This window comes from Oryza glaberrima, chromosome 9 (assembly GCF_000147395.1).
Source record: "Oryza glaberrima chromosome 9, OglaRS2, whole genome shotgun sequence".
Taxonomy (NCBI): domain Eukaryota; kingdom Viridiplantae; phylum Streptophyta; class Magnoliopsida; order Poales; family Poaceae; genus Oryza; species Oryza glaberrima.
Window position 1 is genome coordinate 21,198,206 of NC_068334.1, and position 16,667 is coordinate 21,214,872.

General features: G+C 42.0%; 3 protein-coding genes across 4 annotated transcripts; 2 read left to right on the forward strand and 1 right to left on the reverse strand.

The window, feature by feature from the left end:
- The first annotated feature begins 1,967 nt into the window (after window positions 1–1,967).
- On the forward strand, window positions 1,968–4,308 carry LOC127783678 (thioredoxin H-type 2-like). The gene is made up of 4 exons (XM_052310873.1): window positions 1,968–2,049; window positions 2,229–2,314; window positions 3,288–3,416; window positions 3,907–4,308. Exons 1-4 carry the CDS (start codon window positions 2,040–2,042, stop codon window positions 4,042–4,044), a joined length of 363 nt encoding a protein of 120 aa, XP_052166833.1. The 5' UTR covers window positions 1,968–2,039; the 3' UTR covers window positions 4,045–4,308.
- A 1,826-nt stretch (window positions 4,309–6,134) lies between these two features.
- LOC127785116 (thioredoxin H2-2-like) lies at window positions 6,135–8,073 on the forward strand. The gene is made up of 4 exons (XM_052312539.1): window positions 6,135–6,902; window positions 7,221–7,319; window positions 7,438–7,572; window positions 7,726–8,073. Exons 2-4 carry the CDS (start codon window positions 7,269–7,271, stop codon window positions 7,867–7,869), a joined length of 330 nt encoding a protein of 109 aa, XP_052168499.1. The 5' UTR covers window positions 6,135–6,902; window positions 7,221–7,268; the 3' UTR covers window positions 7,870–8,073.
- A 2,811-nt stretch (window positions 8,074–10,884) lies between these two features.
- On the reverse strand, window positions 10,885–16,623 carry LOC127784762 (potassium transporter 18). Of its 2 annotated transcripts, XM_052312130.1 has the most exons (10): window positions 16,239–16,623; window positions 15,406–15,563; window positions 14,848–15,073; window positions 14,004–14,249; window positions 13,537–13,587; window positions 12,894–13,151; window positions 12,756–12,808; window positions 12,519–12,633; window positions 12,146–12,400; window positions 10,885–12,035 (listed from the first exon to the last, which is right to left on the reverse strand). In XM_052312130.1, the coding sequence occupies exons 2-10, from the start codon at window positions 15,520–15,522 to the stop codon at window positions 10,975–10,977; spliced, it is 2,382 nt and encodes a 793-aa protein (XP_052168090.1). In that variant the 5' UTR covers window positions 15,523–15,563; window positions 16,239–16,623; the 3' UTR covers window positions 10,885–10,974. The 2 variants fall into 2 exon arrangements, with proteins under 2 accessions (XP_052168090.1, XP_052168091.1); XM_052312131.1 differs by lacking the exons at window positions 13,537–13,587; window positions 14,004–14,249; window positions 14,848–15,073; window positions 15,406–15,563; window positions 16,239–16,623 and adding an exon at window positions 13,262–13,276.
- Window positions 16,624–16,667: the final 44 nt, after the last annotated feature.

A 16,667-nucleotide genomic window follows, 5' to 3' on the forward strand; every position in this document is an offset into this window, starting at 1 on the left:
CATCAACCGGGACTAAAGATCGATCTTTAGTCCCGAGTATTTGAACCAGGACTAAAGATAGCGATCTTTAGTCCCGGATTATTACTCCCGGTTAGAAAACCGGGACTATATGGGGGTTTCCAACCGGGAGTAAAAATCGTTTCTCCACCAGTGCTCATAATAATTATATTTGTAGGATTTGAATTTGTTCCAAAATACTCCCTCCGTATTTTAATGTATGACGCCATTGACTTTTTGAACAACGTTCGACCATTTGTCTAATTCAAAATTTTTGTGCAAATATAAAAATATTTGTGTCATGCTTAAAGAATTAATATTTGATGATAAATCAAGTCATAATAAAATAAATGATAATTACATAAATTTGTTGAATACAACGACTGGTCAAACGTTGGTTAAAAAGTCAACGACATCATACATTAAAATATGGAGGTAGTAATTGTCACACTAGATTACTAATGGTCATATTAATCACTACCCATTTAAATTTCTCTCTATTTTACCCTCAACTACCCATTCGCTCTTACCTATACATCCTTTAATAGAGGTATTATAGTTTTTCTTCTCAAACCTTGATACATGCTAAACAAACTAGAATTATAATTTATATGGGACGGAGGTAGTATTTACCTTTACTCTTAAAGACAGGTGGATTCAAACTAGCTAATCGTACGTGGGCAAATAAGGGATCACGTGAAATTTACGAGTGCAAATAAGGAATATATTTTGATATGATATAGGGAAATAGCATAAAGCGATAAGAAAAACAGTACTGGAAGATGCCCCGCAGATATCGCATTATCTATCTTTTTTTCCTCTTTTTGCGTGGCATTGATGCTACGCATATGTGAATACTTTTCCGAATTGCTAAAAAAACTGTCGCGGTTTTTCTTTTAAAAAAAAACTATCAAATGTAACTATTTGTAGTGTAACTACAATGTAACTACTCGTGGCAGTTTTTCAGATAGTCCCATAATTTTTGCGAAACATGGTGTAAACACATGTGTACATTCACCCCTTATAAACTCACACAAGCACACCCTATCTCTATGGATACATCGTATATTATTAAAAAAATAATTAGCTATAAATATGAACACCGGTGCTAAATTTAGACCTTGAATCTAGTTGGGTAGGTTCTACCACGAGTGACCTAATTAACTAGCTAATCTATACTTAGTTCACCTCTATTTGTGCATAATGAGAGACTGGATTTAAGTTTAATACTACGTAGTATTGAAAGTCATGATCAAATAAAGCTTGGAATCACCTTATTGGCTTGTGTGAAAACTTTATTATTATTGTTGTTTTTTTATACGTTAAAAGACATGACATATTCCCTTTGTGTTAATAATACTTATCGTTTTGGAAAGGGGTGAGGCCAAACTTAAAAACTTTAACTATCAATAATTTTTAAAACATGTCCTAGAAATATCAAGACCATATGTACATGTTAGTTTTAAAAAGTACTTTAATAAAATTATATATTTTTGATACTTCTATTTATATTATAATAGAAAATATTGATCAAAATTATTTTTTGAGACTATTTTCTTATCCAAAACGATAAGTATTATCAATCCGGAGGGAGTAATATATATAGCATATAGTTCACTGGCTAGCTTGATGCATGTTTAACATATGTGTTCTTTAATTAAATGCAAATTATTATGTTGGAGTCAAACTAGTTATACTGTTGAAAAGCTAGAGGTTATCAGCCACCATGGTGGGACAAAGGATTGAAGAAAAAGAAACATGGTAGTATAATATTTTTGCAGCTCAAAATGATTTGAATCGAGCATCTATCTGATCGATGACCTGACGTAAAAAAATTAGCATATATTCTTTCGTTCTATGCCATGCATCCAAAGTAAAGAGAGGAATATTTTTTTTTGGAGATTAGCACCAGGTGTAAGGCCCTCAGCTCCGACGGACTCTATATAAAGCCATCCACCTTGCACGCTGCCTTTAATTTCCATCCCGGCCGGCGAGACCTACCTTGCTATCTAACATCCAGCGAAACAGTTAATTAAGCCAAGATGGCTTCCTGTACGTAACTAATCCTTCCCTGCTACGAGTTACTAATATTTTCTGCCTAGCTAGCTAGCAGCTGGCTTAATTAGTTTCTTTGTTATATTAGTACATACTGTAGTATATCTCGTACTGCATGCCTTGTGTTTATGGGGAATATATATGTACGTTATATGTTTATATATTTATATGTGTAGTATATCGTGGCACCGGCACCGTTTTTACGATCAATAACCCTGGAGAATTGATGACATGTCTGAAAGATGATGATGGAAAGAAGCTGGTAAGCCGACTTACGTAACTTACTTCTTTTTTTCTTAAAATAATACTCCCTCTATTTCTAAATATTTGACGTCGTTGATTTTTTATACATGTTTGACTGTTCGTCTTATTAAAAAAATTAAGTAATTATTAATTCTTTTCCTATTATTTGATTTATTATTAAATATAATTTTATTCATACATATAGTTTTACATATTTCACAAAAATTTTAAAATAAGATGAACGGTTAAATATGTTATAAAAAAATCAAAGTAGGATGTCAAATAGGACGGTCCCATATTAAAGGGCGTAATTTTTTTTCTCACATAGCAAGGCATGGGCGCGGGCAACTGCTTCTTCCGGATGTGCCCCCAATTAATCTCGCATGCATAGTTAATTAATTTGACTCCTCCACGTGCATGCAAGCAGACTCATCCTTTCCTTCGGTTGCATGCATGCATTGTTCCAGCATCAAAGCGCCACAAGCATATGCATGTGAACCAGCTGAGAAGGGCACTGATGGAAATATTAGACCACTCCTTCTCTTTTATTCAATGAAGTTGGCACTCGTCGATTTTTTTTTAAAAAAGGAAAATATTAGACCACAAAGCACATAGCGCCTTTTAATATAGGACAAAGCCTTTTTTTTAACGACTCGCACGAGATGGTGTGAAGTTCTGTTGATAGAGTAGGAAAAAAATTACAAAATTACAATCCAAATTACAACCCTGGAGGGTTGTAACCAGAAAAAAGAAAAAAATACCACTACCCACACACCGATGATACCAACACACAAGTTCGGAAGCCAATTTTTTTTGACGCCCTCTAATATGGGACAGAAGAAGTATATAGTATTATCTCCTTTCCTAAATATTTGATGTTGGTTAGTTCAAACTTTTTATAAACAAAAACACAGAGGGAGTGCTATAGGTTGGTTTAATTTTGAGAAAAAAAATTGATGAATGATAATATTAAAAAATAAATTAAATTGAAGGTGGTGCTGGAGTTCATGGCAGCGTGGTCCGAGCCATGCAAATCCATGGCAGAGCCGTACAGGCAGCTAGCCATCGAACTCGGGCAGGAGCCCGTCAAGTTATGCACGATAGATTTCAACAAGTTCAAGGTACGCACGTGAACATTTATTTATTTATTTATTTATTTATATAATTACTGTACTTAGGAATTAAGTTGAGAAATTAATCAATTAAGTTTCGACCGAGCAGTATATATCTCGTTTTAAACTCTAGATGAGTCAGATTTTGGTCAAACTAGCTTTTAATGCTCCGATTATCAATAGTTTCTCAAATGCATGATTACCTACAAATAAAGGACATGATAGGCGCGTAGATCGATTTTTCTTGCAAAATACTAGTATCACAATATTGTAAATAATTGTTTAGATTTTATAAACTAATAACTTATTAAACAAAATGGATGGTAGGAATTGTAAAAGTTAACTTTGACCAAAATATTAGGAGTATTTCATTACGTGCGTAAATACACATGTATGTATATATATGTATATAGAAGTACGTAGTACGTACGTAGCTAGGTTGGAGTAGATATATAAGAATTTAATTAATAGCCTTGTATATATGTATGTATGTATGCAGGATTTAGGACGTCGACTCCGAGTGGACGCGATGCCAACGTTCCTGCTGGTGAAGGAATACTCTGTGGTGGACCGCCTCATTACCCTCAAGAAGGAAGATCTGCGAAAAAGGATCGACACCCAGCTCCAACATCTTTGATCGATCGACCGACCATCTCTCACCTAGCCGCTGCCGATCGATTCATGTATTTCACTAAAGAAATGCATGCATGCATGCTGTACTATATATGGATATTGATACTTCCTAATAATATAATTAATGGCTTGAATAAATATTAGTACTATATTATATACATGTGTATGCACACACTGTATAAGTACTAGTACAGTAGTACTCCCTCCGTTCCTTAATATAGAGTGTGAGTATTGTATTGTAAAGACCAATAAAACTGTTTCAACAGCAGTTACACCGTGTGATATTTTGATACTTGTGCCGGTAGATACGCTGGTATTAAGAGTCATGCTGGTATTAAGAGCCATGCAGCATGCACCTGACTTCTGCAGCCATGAAGCAGTGAGAGAGAGGGGCTTTTTAAAAGCCAAACACAGTTAATTCTGCATGCATGCAACAGCTCAATAGAGGAGCCCATGGGTACTAATCAATTTCTGCATGCAACTAGGAGCTACGCCTTGTATTATGGAACTGGGCTCAAATGCAGTTACGCCCTATATTAAGGAACGGAGGGAGTAGTATATTTCAGATGGGCGCTAAAACGTTATTAATATGATGCGCTTCTCACAGACCGCTCTACCCTCCGATTTTCCTTTCCTTTTTCTCCCAACCGCACTATCTATGTTCCCCTATTTTTTTCTTGGAATAAGCTCACTTTAAGTCTCTTAATTTATCGCATAGTTTAATTTTTATCCTTGAACCCCAAAAACAAGATAGAACGGGTCCCAAAAACTAGTATAAATAAGGCCCCTCGGTAGTATTGTTCTTGGTTTTGGGTGGTTCCTTTGACTAGGTATTCGTCCTATGTGATATTGGTGTGACGCTTTCGTGTTAGTTTGAAGAAAATAAAAGTGAAAAAGTGAGAGCCACATGTCGAAGGGACCTCTATCTCCAATCTCTCCCACCGGCGTTCTCTAAGGCAGAGGATCCGCGGTGCGTGTCAAACCGAGACGATCGGCCATGGCAGAATCCGAAGCGGTGACGTCGCCGTGGCCGTGGAAGAGGCCTCGCTCGCTACGCCGATCCGGTGCTATTGCTGGACAACGAAACAGACCAGCCGCTGAATCGAATGAAGCGAAGGCCAGACGTAGAAAAATTGGCAAGCATCTATTCTTTTGCCGTCCAAATTAAAGTAGAGGAGTACGTACTGCACAAAGAAAAGAATCAGAACCTTGCTATTTGGTTTGCTTTTACGCATTGCCACACCGCTAGTTAGGCGTGGCAAGCCACATTTCTGTTGTGCCTATGGATCCACATATCGTACTCACTAAATGTGAAATATATATTATTACACTTATAATCGAGAGAAAGGAAATTATATGATATAATTAATGTACAGGTGTCAAATTATGTTGTGGTAAGCCTAAGAGACGACCAAATAAATTTGGGAAGAAAAAGAAGTACTCCTTTTATCCTTAAAGTTTCTTTGTTTCTAAAGATTGCTTTTTTAAAGTAAAAAAAAAAGGAAAATTACGCAAGAGACTAAAACACTATTATGCCCTTTATTTATACGGAGAGAGTAAGAGGATATAGTATTGATTTGATGGTTAAAAAAACTAAAATAGTATTAAAGAGGTTTAGTATATATAGATTCCACTCTAGAAGATATATATATATATATATATATATATATATATATATATATATATATACACACACACACACTCCCTCCATCTCAAAATTAATATAAGGCACAAACACTCCTAACACAAAGACCAAGAAAGAATTTAATCACCTTCTTGATTGAATCGCATCCATACATGCAAGCAATGTGATTGGGAGACTTAAAGGTACATGAATTAAAACAAACAAAATTTAAAAAACCAAGAGATGATAATTTAATGTATGAACGTATATACGTCTTATATTATGAGACATAGAAAAAAAGTGGTTGTGTCTTATATTTTGGGACAGAGGGAGTAACTTTTATGGGATAAAGTTTTAAGCTACAAAGATATATTGTCTGTTAGAACAGAGGACTAGCTAGATAACTCCACTGAGCTCTATAAATAAAGCCAATCACCTCTTGCACTACCTTAGTAGTTATCTTGCCTTGCCTTCCTAGCGATTGAGAGAGAGAGCGTCGAGCGAATTAACGGTGTGTTTGGTTGGGCTGTAGCTTTTAGAGAAGTAGCTGTGGGCTGTCTTTTGCAAAAGTAGCTTTGGAAAAGCAGCTACGAGGAAGTCAAAAAGCCCTTTTGGTTGATCAGCTACGGCTTTTGGAAAAACTTCTCTCACTTACGACTGGACCCCGCCTGGCAGCCTCACTGCATTCATCTTCTTCCTCACCGCGGGTTGATTCCTCGGCGGCCGGCCGTGGACGAGCAGGGCGGGTTGATTCCTCGGTGGCCGCCGGAGTCGTCGTTGTCCTATCCTCCGCGCGCCCCAACCCAGGGCAAGCCGGCGCTAGACGAGGACAGGCGGCGGCCGACCGGGGACGAGCAGCACCGGCGCCGGGCGGGGACGAGCAGGGCGGCGCCAGATGAGGACGAGCGGCGGCCGGCAGGGGACGAGTAGCGCCGGCGCCGGGCGGGGACGAGCAGGACGGCGCCGGATGAGGACGAGCGGCGGCCGTCCTCTCCTCCGCCTCCGCCGCGCCGGGAGGAGGCCGGCAACGGGAGTAAGGGGGCGTGGTGGGGGAGGAGCTCGCCGCCTCGCCGGGAGGAGAAGGGGCGACGTCGGGCGGGGAAGGCGGCTGCCAGCCGGCCGGAAGGCAGGGGCGGTGCCAGCCGGACATGCGCCTCTCCTCTGCGCGCTAGTGGTGCGGCCGTGCGTGAAGACATGTGAGAGGAGATTATCGAAGCATTTTCTTCGTAACGGTAGTGGTGGGTAATTTTTTCCTCCAAAAACAGATGAAAGCAGGGGTAGAGATGTTTTTGATTTGTACTACACCAAAAACTGGCTTTAGACAAAACAAACTGTGGCTTTTGGGTTCTTTGGTTGGCTTGGCTTTTGCAAAAGCAAAAAAGAGGTTGAAAAGCCCAACTAAACACACCCAAGCAAAGCAACCCACGCACCAAGATGGCCGGTAACTAATTAACGACTTAGCTATCTATTAGCTTAATTAATTAATTAATTTCTGTATCGATCCGCTTGCTTAATTTTTCCCTAGCTACTGTCTTATTAGTTATTTCTTTTGCTAGGTATTGAATTAATACATATATTATAAAGGTACTTCAAACTCTGTCGTGATGACCATCGATTCATGGCAACAGCTGATAGATTCTCTCAAGGGTAACGTGGTATGTAATATATCGATCTAAGATATATACTATCTCCAAAAAGTCTCGATCTGATGAAGAAGAGATCTTATTTGAATTCGGACGAATTAATTGATTGCTGAATGAAAATTAATTGAAGGTGGTTCTGGAGTTCATGGCGCCTTGGTCGGAGCCATCCAAGTTCATGGAACAGCCGTTCAAGGAAGTCGCCTCCGAATTCAAAGACAAGAATTCGAACGTCAAGTTCGCCGCTCTCAACTTTGACAATTCCAAGGTACGTACATATATATTTGTGAATTTTAATAGAATAGATCGATCGATTTGGTATATATCATGTATAGATATGAATTGAATATATCAGCATGAAACAGCATATAATGAATTCGATGTATGTTGGTAATTGATGCGTGATGAATCATGCATGCAGAATTTAGCGAGGAGACTCCAAGTGGAGGCGCTGCCGACGTTCCTGGTGGTGAATAATTTCGCGGTGGTAGACCGCATCCTCGCCCTCTCCAAGACTGAGCTTCAGCAAAAGATCAACGACAAGCTAGCTCAAACTAATTATTAATGAACCCTTCATTATGTACATGAATATGCATATGCATATGCATGTGTCGATCGCATGCATCCCCTTACACGTTTACTTCTCTATATATGCATCTTGAGGCCTAGCTTTCAGTACGTACAAGATCATATGCATATGTATGTATGAACAATATCAGTTAATGGGTTTGCGCAGTAATATACTCTCTCGCATGCATATTGTAAGATATACTCCCTCCGTTTCACAATATAAATCATTCTATCATTTCCTACATTCATATTGATCTTAATGAATCTAGATAGATATATATATATGTCTAGATTCATTAACATCATTATGAATGTAGGAAATACTAGAATGACTTACATTGTTAAACGGAGGAAGTACTTATGATGTATCGGTACTGCTTAATTGGATCCCACGATATTGAGTATTGTACACCGTACATGTGGTCTCCTTAAGAGTCCAATCAGACAACTTTAATTATAATATACCATTGAAAATACTCCTTGCCTTCATAATAAAATACATTTTTTTTACTTTAAGGTGCTAATTTTGACCAACTATTTTTAATAATCAAATTTTATAATATTAGAGGCACATCGACTCTGGTATGATTTTGGTAAAATTTCAACATTAAGATTACACATTGGAATTGCACGTGGAGGTTGGGAATTGCAAAAACAGCCAAATAAGGAATTTACTCCCTCGCGCCGTTCTCACGCAGGCGGCTCGGGGGTGAAACCCTAGCCGGCTGCGCCGCCACCCCCCATCGCCCCAGCCACCTCGCCGCCGTTGGAGCCCGCTGCCAAAAATCGCACGGCCGGCCGGAAAGGTAGCAACGTGGAAAACGCGTCGGCGGCGGAGCCTCTCCTCGACGTGGGAGGAGAAGCGGCGCTTGCTCGGCAGGAGGCGGTGGCTGGAGCGTCCGGCGGAGTGGATACGGTCGCACCGGAGGCAGATCCGGCCTCCCGATGGTGGATCAGGATCTGCCCCCCCCCCCCAACACCCCCGGCCGCCAGATCGGGAGAGCTCACAGCGGCAGCGGGCAGCCAGCAGGAGCGATGGCGGCTGGCCGCCTGGCCAACGCGGCTGGCGATGGCAGCGCGCCCGCGGAGGCCGGTGAGGCACAGTCGGCAGTGGAGGAGCTGGCCGCGGTGCGTGGAGGCACAACCGAGGTGCCGGTGTGGCACGACAAGGCTGGCCGGCGTGGAGGCGGCGGCCGGTGCAGCGAGAGGTGACGCCGGTGGAGGCGGAGCCTGATGAGGTGGCAACATGTGGAGATTGGCCGGTGGGGGGCACCAGTGCAGTGGTGCCCACGCACCGACGAAGGTTTAGATGGCGGTGGAGTAACAGTGCATCTGTGGTAGATCGGCAAGTGGTAGACGATGGGTGAAAACCCAGCCCAGCCTTGGCCGGACCGGCAACGATAATGTTCGAGCGTCATTCCCCTCCTGAGGGTGTTGTCGTGCCGTCTCACCCCTCAAGGGTGGCTGTCGGGTGAAAGCTCAGTCTCGGCTCTCTTTGAGACCTTAACGGACGGTGGAGGCGGTGTTTCGTCTCTTCTCTCTTTGGAGATGTCATCTAGGCATCCCCTTGCCCAACCCCCCCCCCCCCCCCCGAGCAATTGATGCAAGCACGTTTTAGATTTTCATCCTCTTGTGGTGGCGTCCTAGTTTCTACAAGTTGATCATGTCGAAGGCCCTAGAGGGGAGAGGTGTTCCATCTTCTTTCTCACCCTCTCTCCCTAAATCCTAAAGATTTGAATAGAGTTGGGCTTTGTGTTTGTTGTAAGGGTCAGGTTTTGGGTGATCTCAGCTATATTCCGTTGTTGGCTTAGCGGCGGTCGGTCACGCTTAGCGGCGGCCGGTCCGATGCTAGCCTTCTCTTGGATATGTGTGCTGGTGCTATCAGTGTATGGGTGGTGGTATAATTTTTTCGTTTTTCCTGTTTACAATCTTCCAGGGTTATAATTTTGTATTTTTTTTCCTACTCTATCAATAGAACTTCGTACCATCTAGTGTGAGTCGTTAAAAAAAAAAAGATTACACATGGGCTCTGAAAATGGAGCGCCAACGAGCGCGCTTATTTTCTAGTAGTAATATGTAGTAGATGAGAAGGAATTCGGAATTTGCAGCAGGAACCCTGCAGAACCAAATTAAAGTTTATTCATTGGCTCCCCGGCTAGCGGCCAGTCGCTTGAACATGTCCAGCGTGCCGCCGGTTGCTGCCGTCGTGGTGCTCGACCGACGCCTCTCGCGCGCTTCACCACCGTGTTGCCGCGCCGTCCAAGCTTCACCTGCGGTCTCCCCTCGCCGGCGTGGAGGCCGACGTTGAGCAGCAGGCAGCCGGGCCTGGAGGTGGTCCTCCGGGACGTCGACGATCGAAGTCCTGCGGCATGCGCGCGGCGGAACACGCGCTCCACGGTACCGCGCTCGCCGTCGTAGGCGAACACCTTGTGCCGGCCGCCCCGTCGCACAGCGGGATGACGTCGCGCTCCGATCCTCCAGGAGCTCGTCGCTCACCTGCTCCGGCACGGCGCCGCTCCATGTGTAGAGCTCGTACAGCTCGAGGAAGCAGCGGGGAGCTGGTTGCCGAGATGGCTGGTGCGGCGAGCCAGCTCCGGCGGCATGCCGTCGACGAGGAAGCTGGCGACGTGCGGTCTAACAAGACAAAAATCTGTTTAAAAGTCGGTCTGAATGATACAATGGATGTGGATTTTCATCCTCGTTGCGTTTTACATGTCATCTAAATAGTTATTAAAAAGATTGAAAAAAATTGACAACATAGATTAATTTGAAATATATCACTCTACAAGCATTTAAGACCAAATTCAACTTCTACCAGTTAAAAAAAAGAGAACAAATTAAACTGAAAATAGTTATTGTACACTCACAACTATATTTGTTATTTTTGCTACAACTTGTAGAAGTTGAATTTAAATTTGCATGTTTATGAAGTGATTTATTTCATATTGATCTGTATTGTCAAAAAAAATTTCAAATTTTTTTTGTGACTACTTAGGTAGCATTCACGAAATAAGAGGATATCTCCTCGAGGGATGAAATCACTTTCCCATGATACAGTGTATCACATGCATGTTTACAATCTACTACTACTAATATTACATTACACGTAGAAAACCTGGCCAACATTGAGCAGGCTCTCATGAGGCACATTGAAGATGGCACTGTTCTCCCTGCAGATCTTCCTCAGGAAAGCATACAGGTAGTTGATGGCAATCTTCTTGACGAACCCTGAATCCCTGCGAGCTCTGATCACCGTGTTCCCGAGGATGTGCACCACCCCGGCGTCCCTGCACGCGTTCAGGAACGCGATCTCGTCGCCGACGGTCTGGAACGCCATCTGCCCCGACGCCGGCATCACCTGGCTGCTGCCTGTGTCGTTGGACTTGGAGTTCACCGGCACAATGGAGTCATGAGACGACGTGCAGCTCATCACCTCCATGACATTGCTGGTGCCGGTGGCGGTCACGCCGCCATTGCTGATCCCTGGGTTATTGGGGAGGGTCATCATCAGGGTGCTGTACTCGTCGGAGTCGCTGTACTCCTCCATCATGCTCTCCAACCTGACGAACAGAAGAAGGCTATCGAACAACATCTTCTCGAAGTCGTCATCCTTCTTGTGGATGTCCTTGTACCCATACCGCGCCACGCACCGGAACATGTGGAAGTTCTTGGGGCCGATCCGCTTCACCAGGAACCTCTCATCCGGTGGCACGGTGTACACCGGGAGGTACTTGACGCAGACGAACACCAGCGTCGAGTGGATCGCCGGGAGGTTGGTGATGAAGTGCGAGAAGATGTGAGGAACACCGCTGGCGAGCTCGGTGTAGACCAGGCCAATGCCGGGGACCCTGACAAGGCCAAGGCTCGGACCAAGCCCCAGGATCCAGGCCATGGACACCTTGCTGTGCATCTCAAACTCGTACCGCTTCAGGGTGCCGTAGTGCCAGACATACATGATGATCATGAAGCCTGCCGCGAAAACCAGCGGAACCCATCCTCCCTGATCGATCTTGCGCACGACGGCCGAGAAGTAGGGGATCTCCACAAGCAATGACAGCACGGTGAAGGCGACGACGAGGGTCCAATGGCTTCGCCACACCAGCAGCATGATGGGGATCATCAGAAATGTTGTCACAAGCATAACCATAATCACAGCAGTACCTGTTTTACGCATGATTTTATAGTGTCAGTTAACAAGTAGAAAATCAGCCAGGCTTGAAGTTCTGCGTGGAGAGATGATATACGGGAAGATCTTAATTATCAGCTGTTACCATATGCATTTGCAATCTGGGATTGGTTTTTGAACCCTGCAGTGACAGCTATGCAGAAAACCATGAGGATCCAGTTAATATCAGGGCTGTATATCTGGCCGAGATACTTCTTGGAAGTATGGATGATCTTCACTCGGGGAAAGCACCCTAGGGCAAGTGCTTGCTTGATAATCGAATATGTTGCAGATATAGTGGCCTGACTAGCAACTATTGCAGCTGCTGTTGCAACGGCAAATGCTGGCCAAAGTATAGGAGCTGTTGCAGAAAATCACTTGTCATTATGTATTCACATTCTTTAGAAAAATACTATTTATATATTCATATTGATATTGCCGGTTGACAGGTTCCAGTGTTCAAATAGTCTGATTATTACCTGGAAGGGAGATATAGAAGGCATGGCTGACTTGGTTTGTGTTTGCAGCTATAAACGCAGCCTGACCAGTATATTGCAAAAGAAGGCATGGGAACACAACCACAGTGAAAGCAATCTGTATGCAGGAGTAACAGGACGTTGTTAGCAAGACAGCAAACAGACAGATTTCTGTACCCGTGTGACTACAATTGGTGACTATATGTGTGTAAAAATTTTCAGGTGACTATATATTGGTACCTGAATAGCTTGTACAGGAAAATACGAAAGGTCAGCAAACAATGCTTCTGTGCCTGCAGCATGAGCCAAAAAGCCAGTTCTGGTTATTGCCAGTTAAGAAAGGCCAAGCCACTCTATGAAATCAGGTTAGAAGTAAACCTGTTATGCTGAGCATAATTCCACCTAAAGAAGTCCAACTAGTCTTCCCTCGTTTAAAGTAACGATATACATAGACAGGATTGAAAGCCTTAAGAACTGAATGGTCATATTTGCAAATGTTTACAGCACCAAGAATCCCAATGAGTATGAACCAAACAAATACTATTGGTGCAAAGAGCCAGCTGACTTTATCAGTACCATAGTGCTGCATGCTGAACAGTCCAATCAATATCACCACGGAGATAATTACAACCACATCTGATGAGGAAAACAAATTCAATTGTTCAGTTATCCACACATCGATCTAATTCTCGGCAGTACTTGTTTGCAGGATCTGATTATAACACATAGAAACTATTTGCACATACAGTATGACTTCAGGGCTCCTGGAACAAAAGGCAATGCTTCGATACGCAGTTATCATGTCAATCCTATCATTCGCATACACAGGACAGTATGAAAAATTACTAGAGGTTGCTATTTGCCAAATTGTCGTTCTATTGAAATATAAAAGCAACGGTCAATTTGACATACTGTAAAGACTGAGCTGCATGAGCAGCTGAATTTGAAAGAAAACACAGCAAATGTGAATACTGAGAAAACAGAAAATAACAGAGTAGTAACTTCAACATTTGATATGTACCATTTCTCATTCTGCCTTCTTCAACTTGTATTCCACCAGTCGCAGAAAGAACTGCAAATTATGAGTCAATCAGGAAAAAAAAGTTAGCAATGCAGATATGGAATAAAAAACATCACAATAGAGATGGTAAAAAGGGACAGTAATCTCAGAGCAGTGTGTAAGAGGATAACACTGGGAAGGGGCAATGCAGTTCGACCAACAAGATCAATGTTTTTCATCTTAAAGCAGAAAAAACAATGTGTTATTGCTGAGGTAGCATCTAATTGCTATTAAAGGGTGCAATATGTCAAAGTGACCTCCAGCATGCTTTTTTGTGGTGAATGTTTGCAGTGGTTAATGGGCAACGGACAGGATATTATGACGTTGCTGGTTTACTGTTTCTGTGAGAGCAACAGCTTCAGGTTCACCTAACAACACGTTTTTTTCAGAATCTGATACTAGAGAAATAATAAACATGGTGGTCTAACCTGATATGGCAGGAGTGAGTATTCCATCTCCAACAGCCATACAAGTTCCAAATAGTACAAGAATAAGAATTAAATTCTTTCTGAATTGGTGCCCCTCTAACCATCTTTGGATTTTGGCAGCAAGAGACTTCTCTTCATATGTGCGGTGACTGTATGTTGTTAGATCTTGATCGGTTCTATGTTGATTTGGAATAATATTTATCTTTGCATGACGGCAAAGCAGTGAATAAAGGGCAAATGTTCCTCCTGAAATTTCAGATAACCCACTAGGCTCAGTAGGTCGAAATTCATAGTGGAAAATGCATACAGAAACAGAAAGAAATTTAGGAATAGCATTGAACTCCTAAGTTGGCTAAGAGTAACCTTGGCTGTGTATATCCATTTATGGATATAGAGGCCGGATTTCTATCCATTATCTAAAAAAAAGTAACCATTTGTCTTAGGACAAACGTTGCAAACTTATCTTAGGAGAAGTCTAGATCCTAAAGCAGGGACTTTACTATCATTTCCAATAAAGAAGTAGGAGTACTTAAACATGGAGATATTGCTAATTTATTTCAAAAGTCCAAATTGTATTTGTATGAAAAATTTCAGAATGTTAGTGCTTTCATTCAGGATGGCAATAATTGAAGCAGCTTCATGTCTCAAAGTGATATCGAGCATACAAGTTGATCTTTTCTTCTACATAAAAGAACACATTGTCCAGAATTTCAGTTGTATGGCCATACCCTAAGTTCCTAATACCTACCAAAATAAGACGCATCACATATGTACGATTTTGGGTCTTCAATAAATAATAACTCAAGAAAAAAAAAACTTTCAAGGAAGCAAGACATACTCTTACCTTGGCCATTGTCATTTGCTCTCAAGACAATGAAAACATATTTAACAAGTGGAATGAGTGTAAGGGAGTAAATTATAAGAGAGAGTGCTCCAATAACTTGTTCTGTATCTTCTATTCCATGAGGAAAGATATTGTAGAAAACATATAGAGGTGATGTGCCTAAGTCTCCAAATACCACACCAAGGCTTTGGAAAGCTAGCCGTAGCAGTAAAATTGTTGGATAGGTCTGCATAAAGGAATTGGGGAAGAACAGTTAGCAAGAATACTTCAATGGTCCATTCGTGAAAAAAAAATCAGAATCTGTATGCCATTAAAATGTATCCTAGGCAACATCTAAAATCAACTGAACTAGTATCACCAACATCCAAGGCAATTATCAGAGAAATTAATGAATGATGAAGAATATTGACACTTCACTAAAAGTTAAAGCGCCAAATTCTTTGTTAAAACAAGGGTCCCTTTTTCTCCTTAAAATGGAACACCTTCTTCTTTATATAAAACGTTAGTAATGGCTTGACCGTTTGAAAAAAAAAAGACATATTCTTATATGACAATCACCTTTTCTCTGTACATATTCCTGAGTCTTCCAGCCTCTGCATCCATGGGTTGATCAAGATTCCTTTCCAGCTCCCACATTGCCCCCTTACGGGAATACTCATTTGTTCTGGTCTCCATGGGTTCAGACTTCAGATCAATCAACAGTAGTTTTTTACAAGCTGCAGGCATCAAGAACTACCTTAGTTTAACTGTATCTAATATTTCTCGTCTTGCAAAGAAAATACCTCCAAGTGAACAGCAAAATACATTGTGGTTACTGCCTAAATAGCAACTAACAAGATACTATATGGTTCTAAAAGGGCCAATCAGAATACCAGGACGGTTGGTAGCCATAGCACACCAGCAAAACACAAGAATTCCTTCTTTTCTGGCTACACAGTGGATTAAAATTTAAAAACCAGGAGGAGGAATCAGGAAACAAACACGGCCCAATTTTGAAAGATGGTGTATTTATTAATTACGAACCTGAACTAAATAGCCAACTTTTTTTTAGATAAAGGAACTAAATAGCCAACTGCAAGCAGGATACTAATTCCTGAACCCGTAAGACGTCTAACTTTCAAGAACACGAAACTCACAACTCATGCATAATTCACATGGAGGCACTAAATTTCGATGATAATCACGCATAGTTGTGGAAATCACACAGCCCATTATTTCACTTCAAAACGAACACAGGTGGTTAACAAAAGGCTGTCTCAAGATTAATTCCGATGCACATTATTCAGAAGATTACCAATCGTACTAGCAAAGGGAAGATAGAAAAGATTGAAAAGGCTCGAAAGTACATGCCATTCTCGCGGCAGAATTAGTGATAATAAGAAGATGCTAACCTTGCAACTCTCCGCATGCGAAGAGGCGAGAAATTCTCTGGGGTTCGAAGCTTCACGGGCTCACACAAAACAGGCCGGCGAGATCAAAACTTCTCCCCAGAACAGCAATCATCCGAAACCATCGGCAAAAGGGGGATTTTTACCACAATTTCCTACTCACCACTTTGTAGATTCGCCGGACAGGTCCGTCCTTGGGGATCATCAAGAACACATCACCCATACGCTGGCTTGTGGATATGAGGAAGAGATGGTGAGATGTTAGGAATTCGCGTGGGAGCATTATTCCGGACAGGGATGTGTGCTCGGGGGAGAAAAGATTGGATTTTTTCTCTCCGGAGAATTTCTTCACGGTTTTCTTCTGGGTGGAGTGGGGAGAAATTGCTAGATTTGGCACCATTTGGTTGGCCTTTAGAAATTTTGGAGCCAATA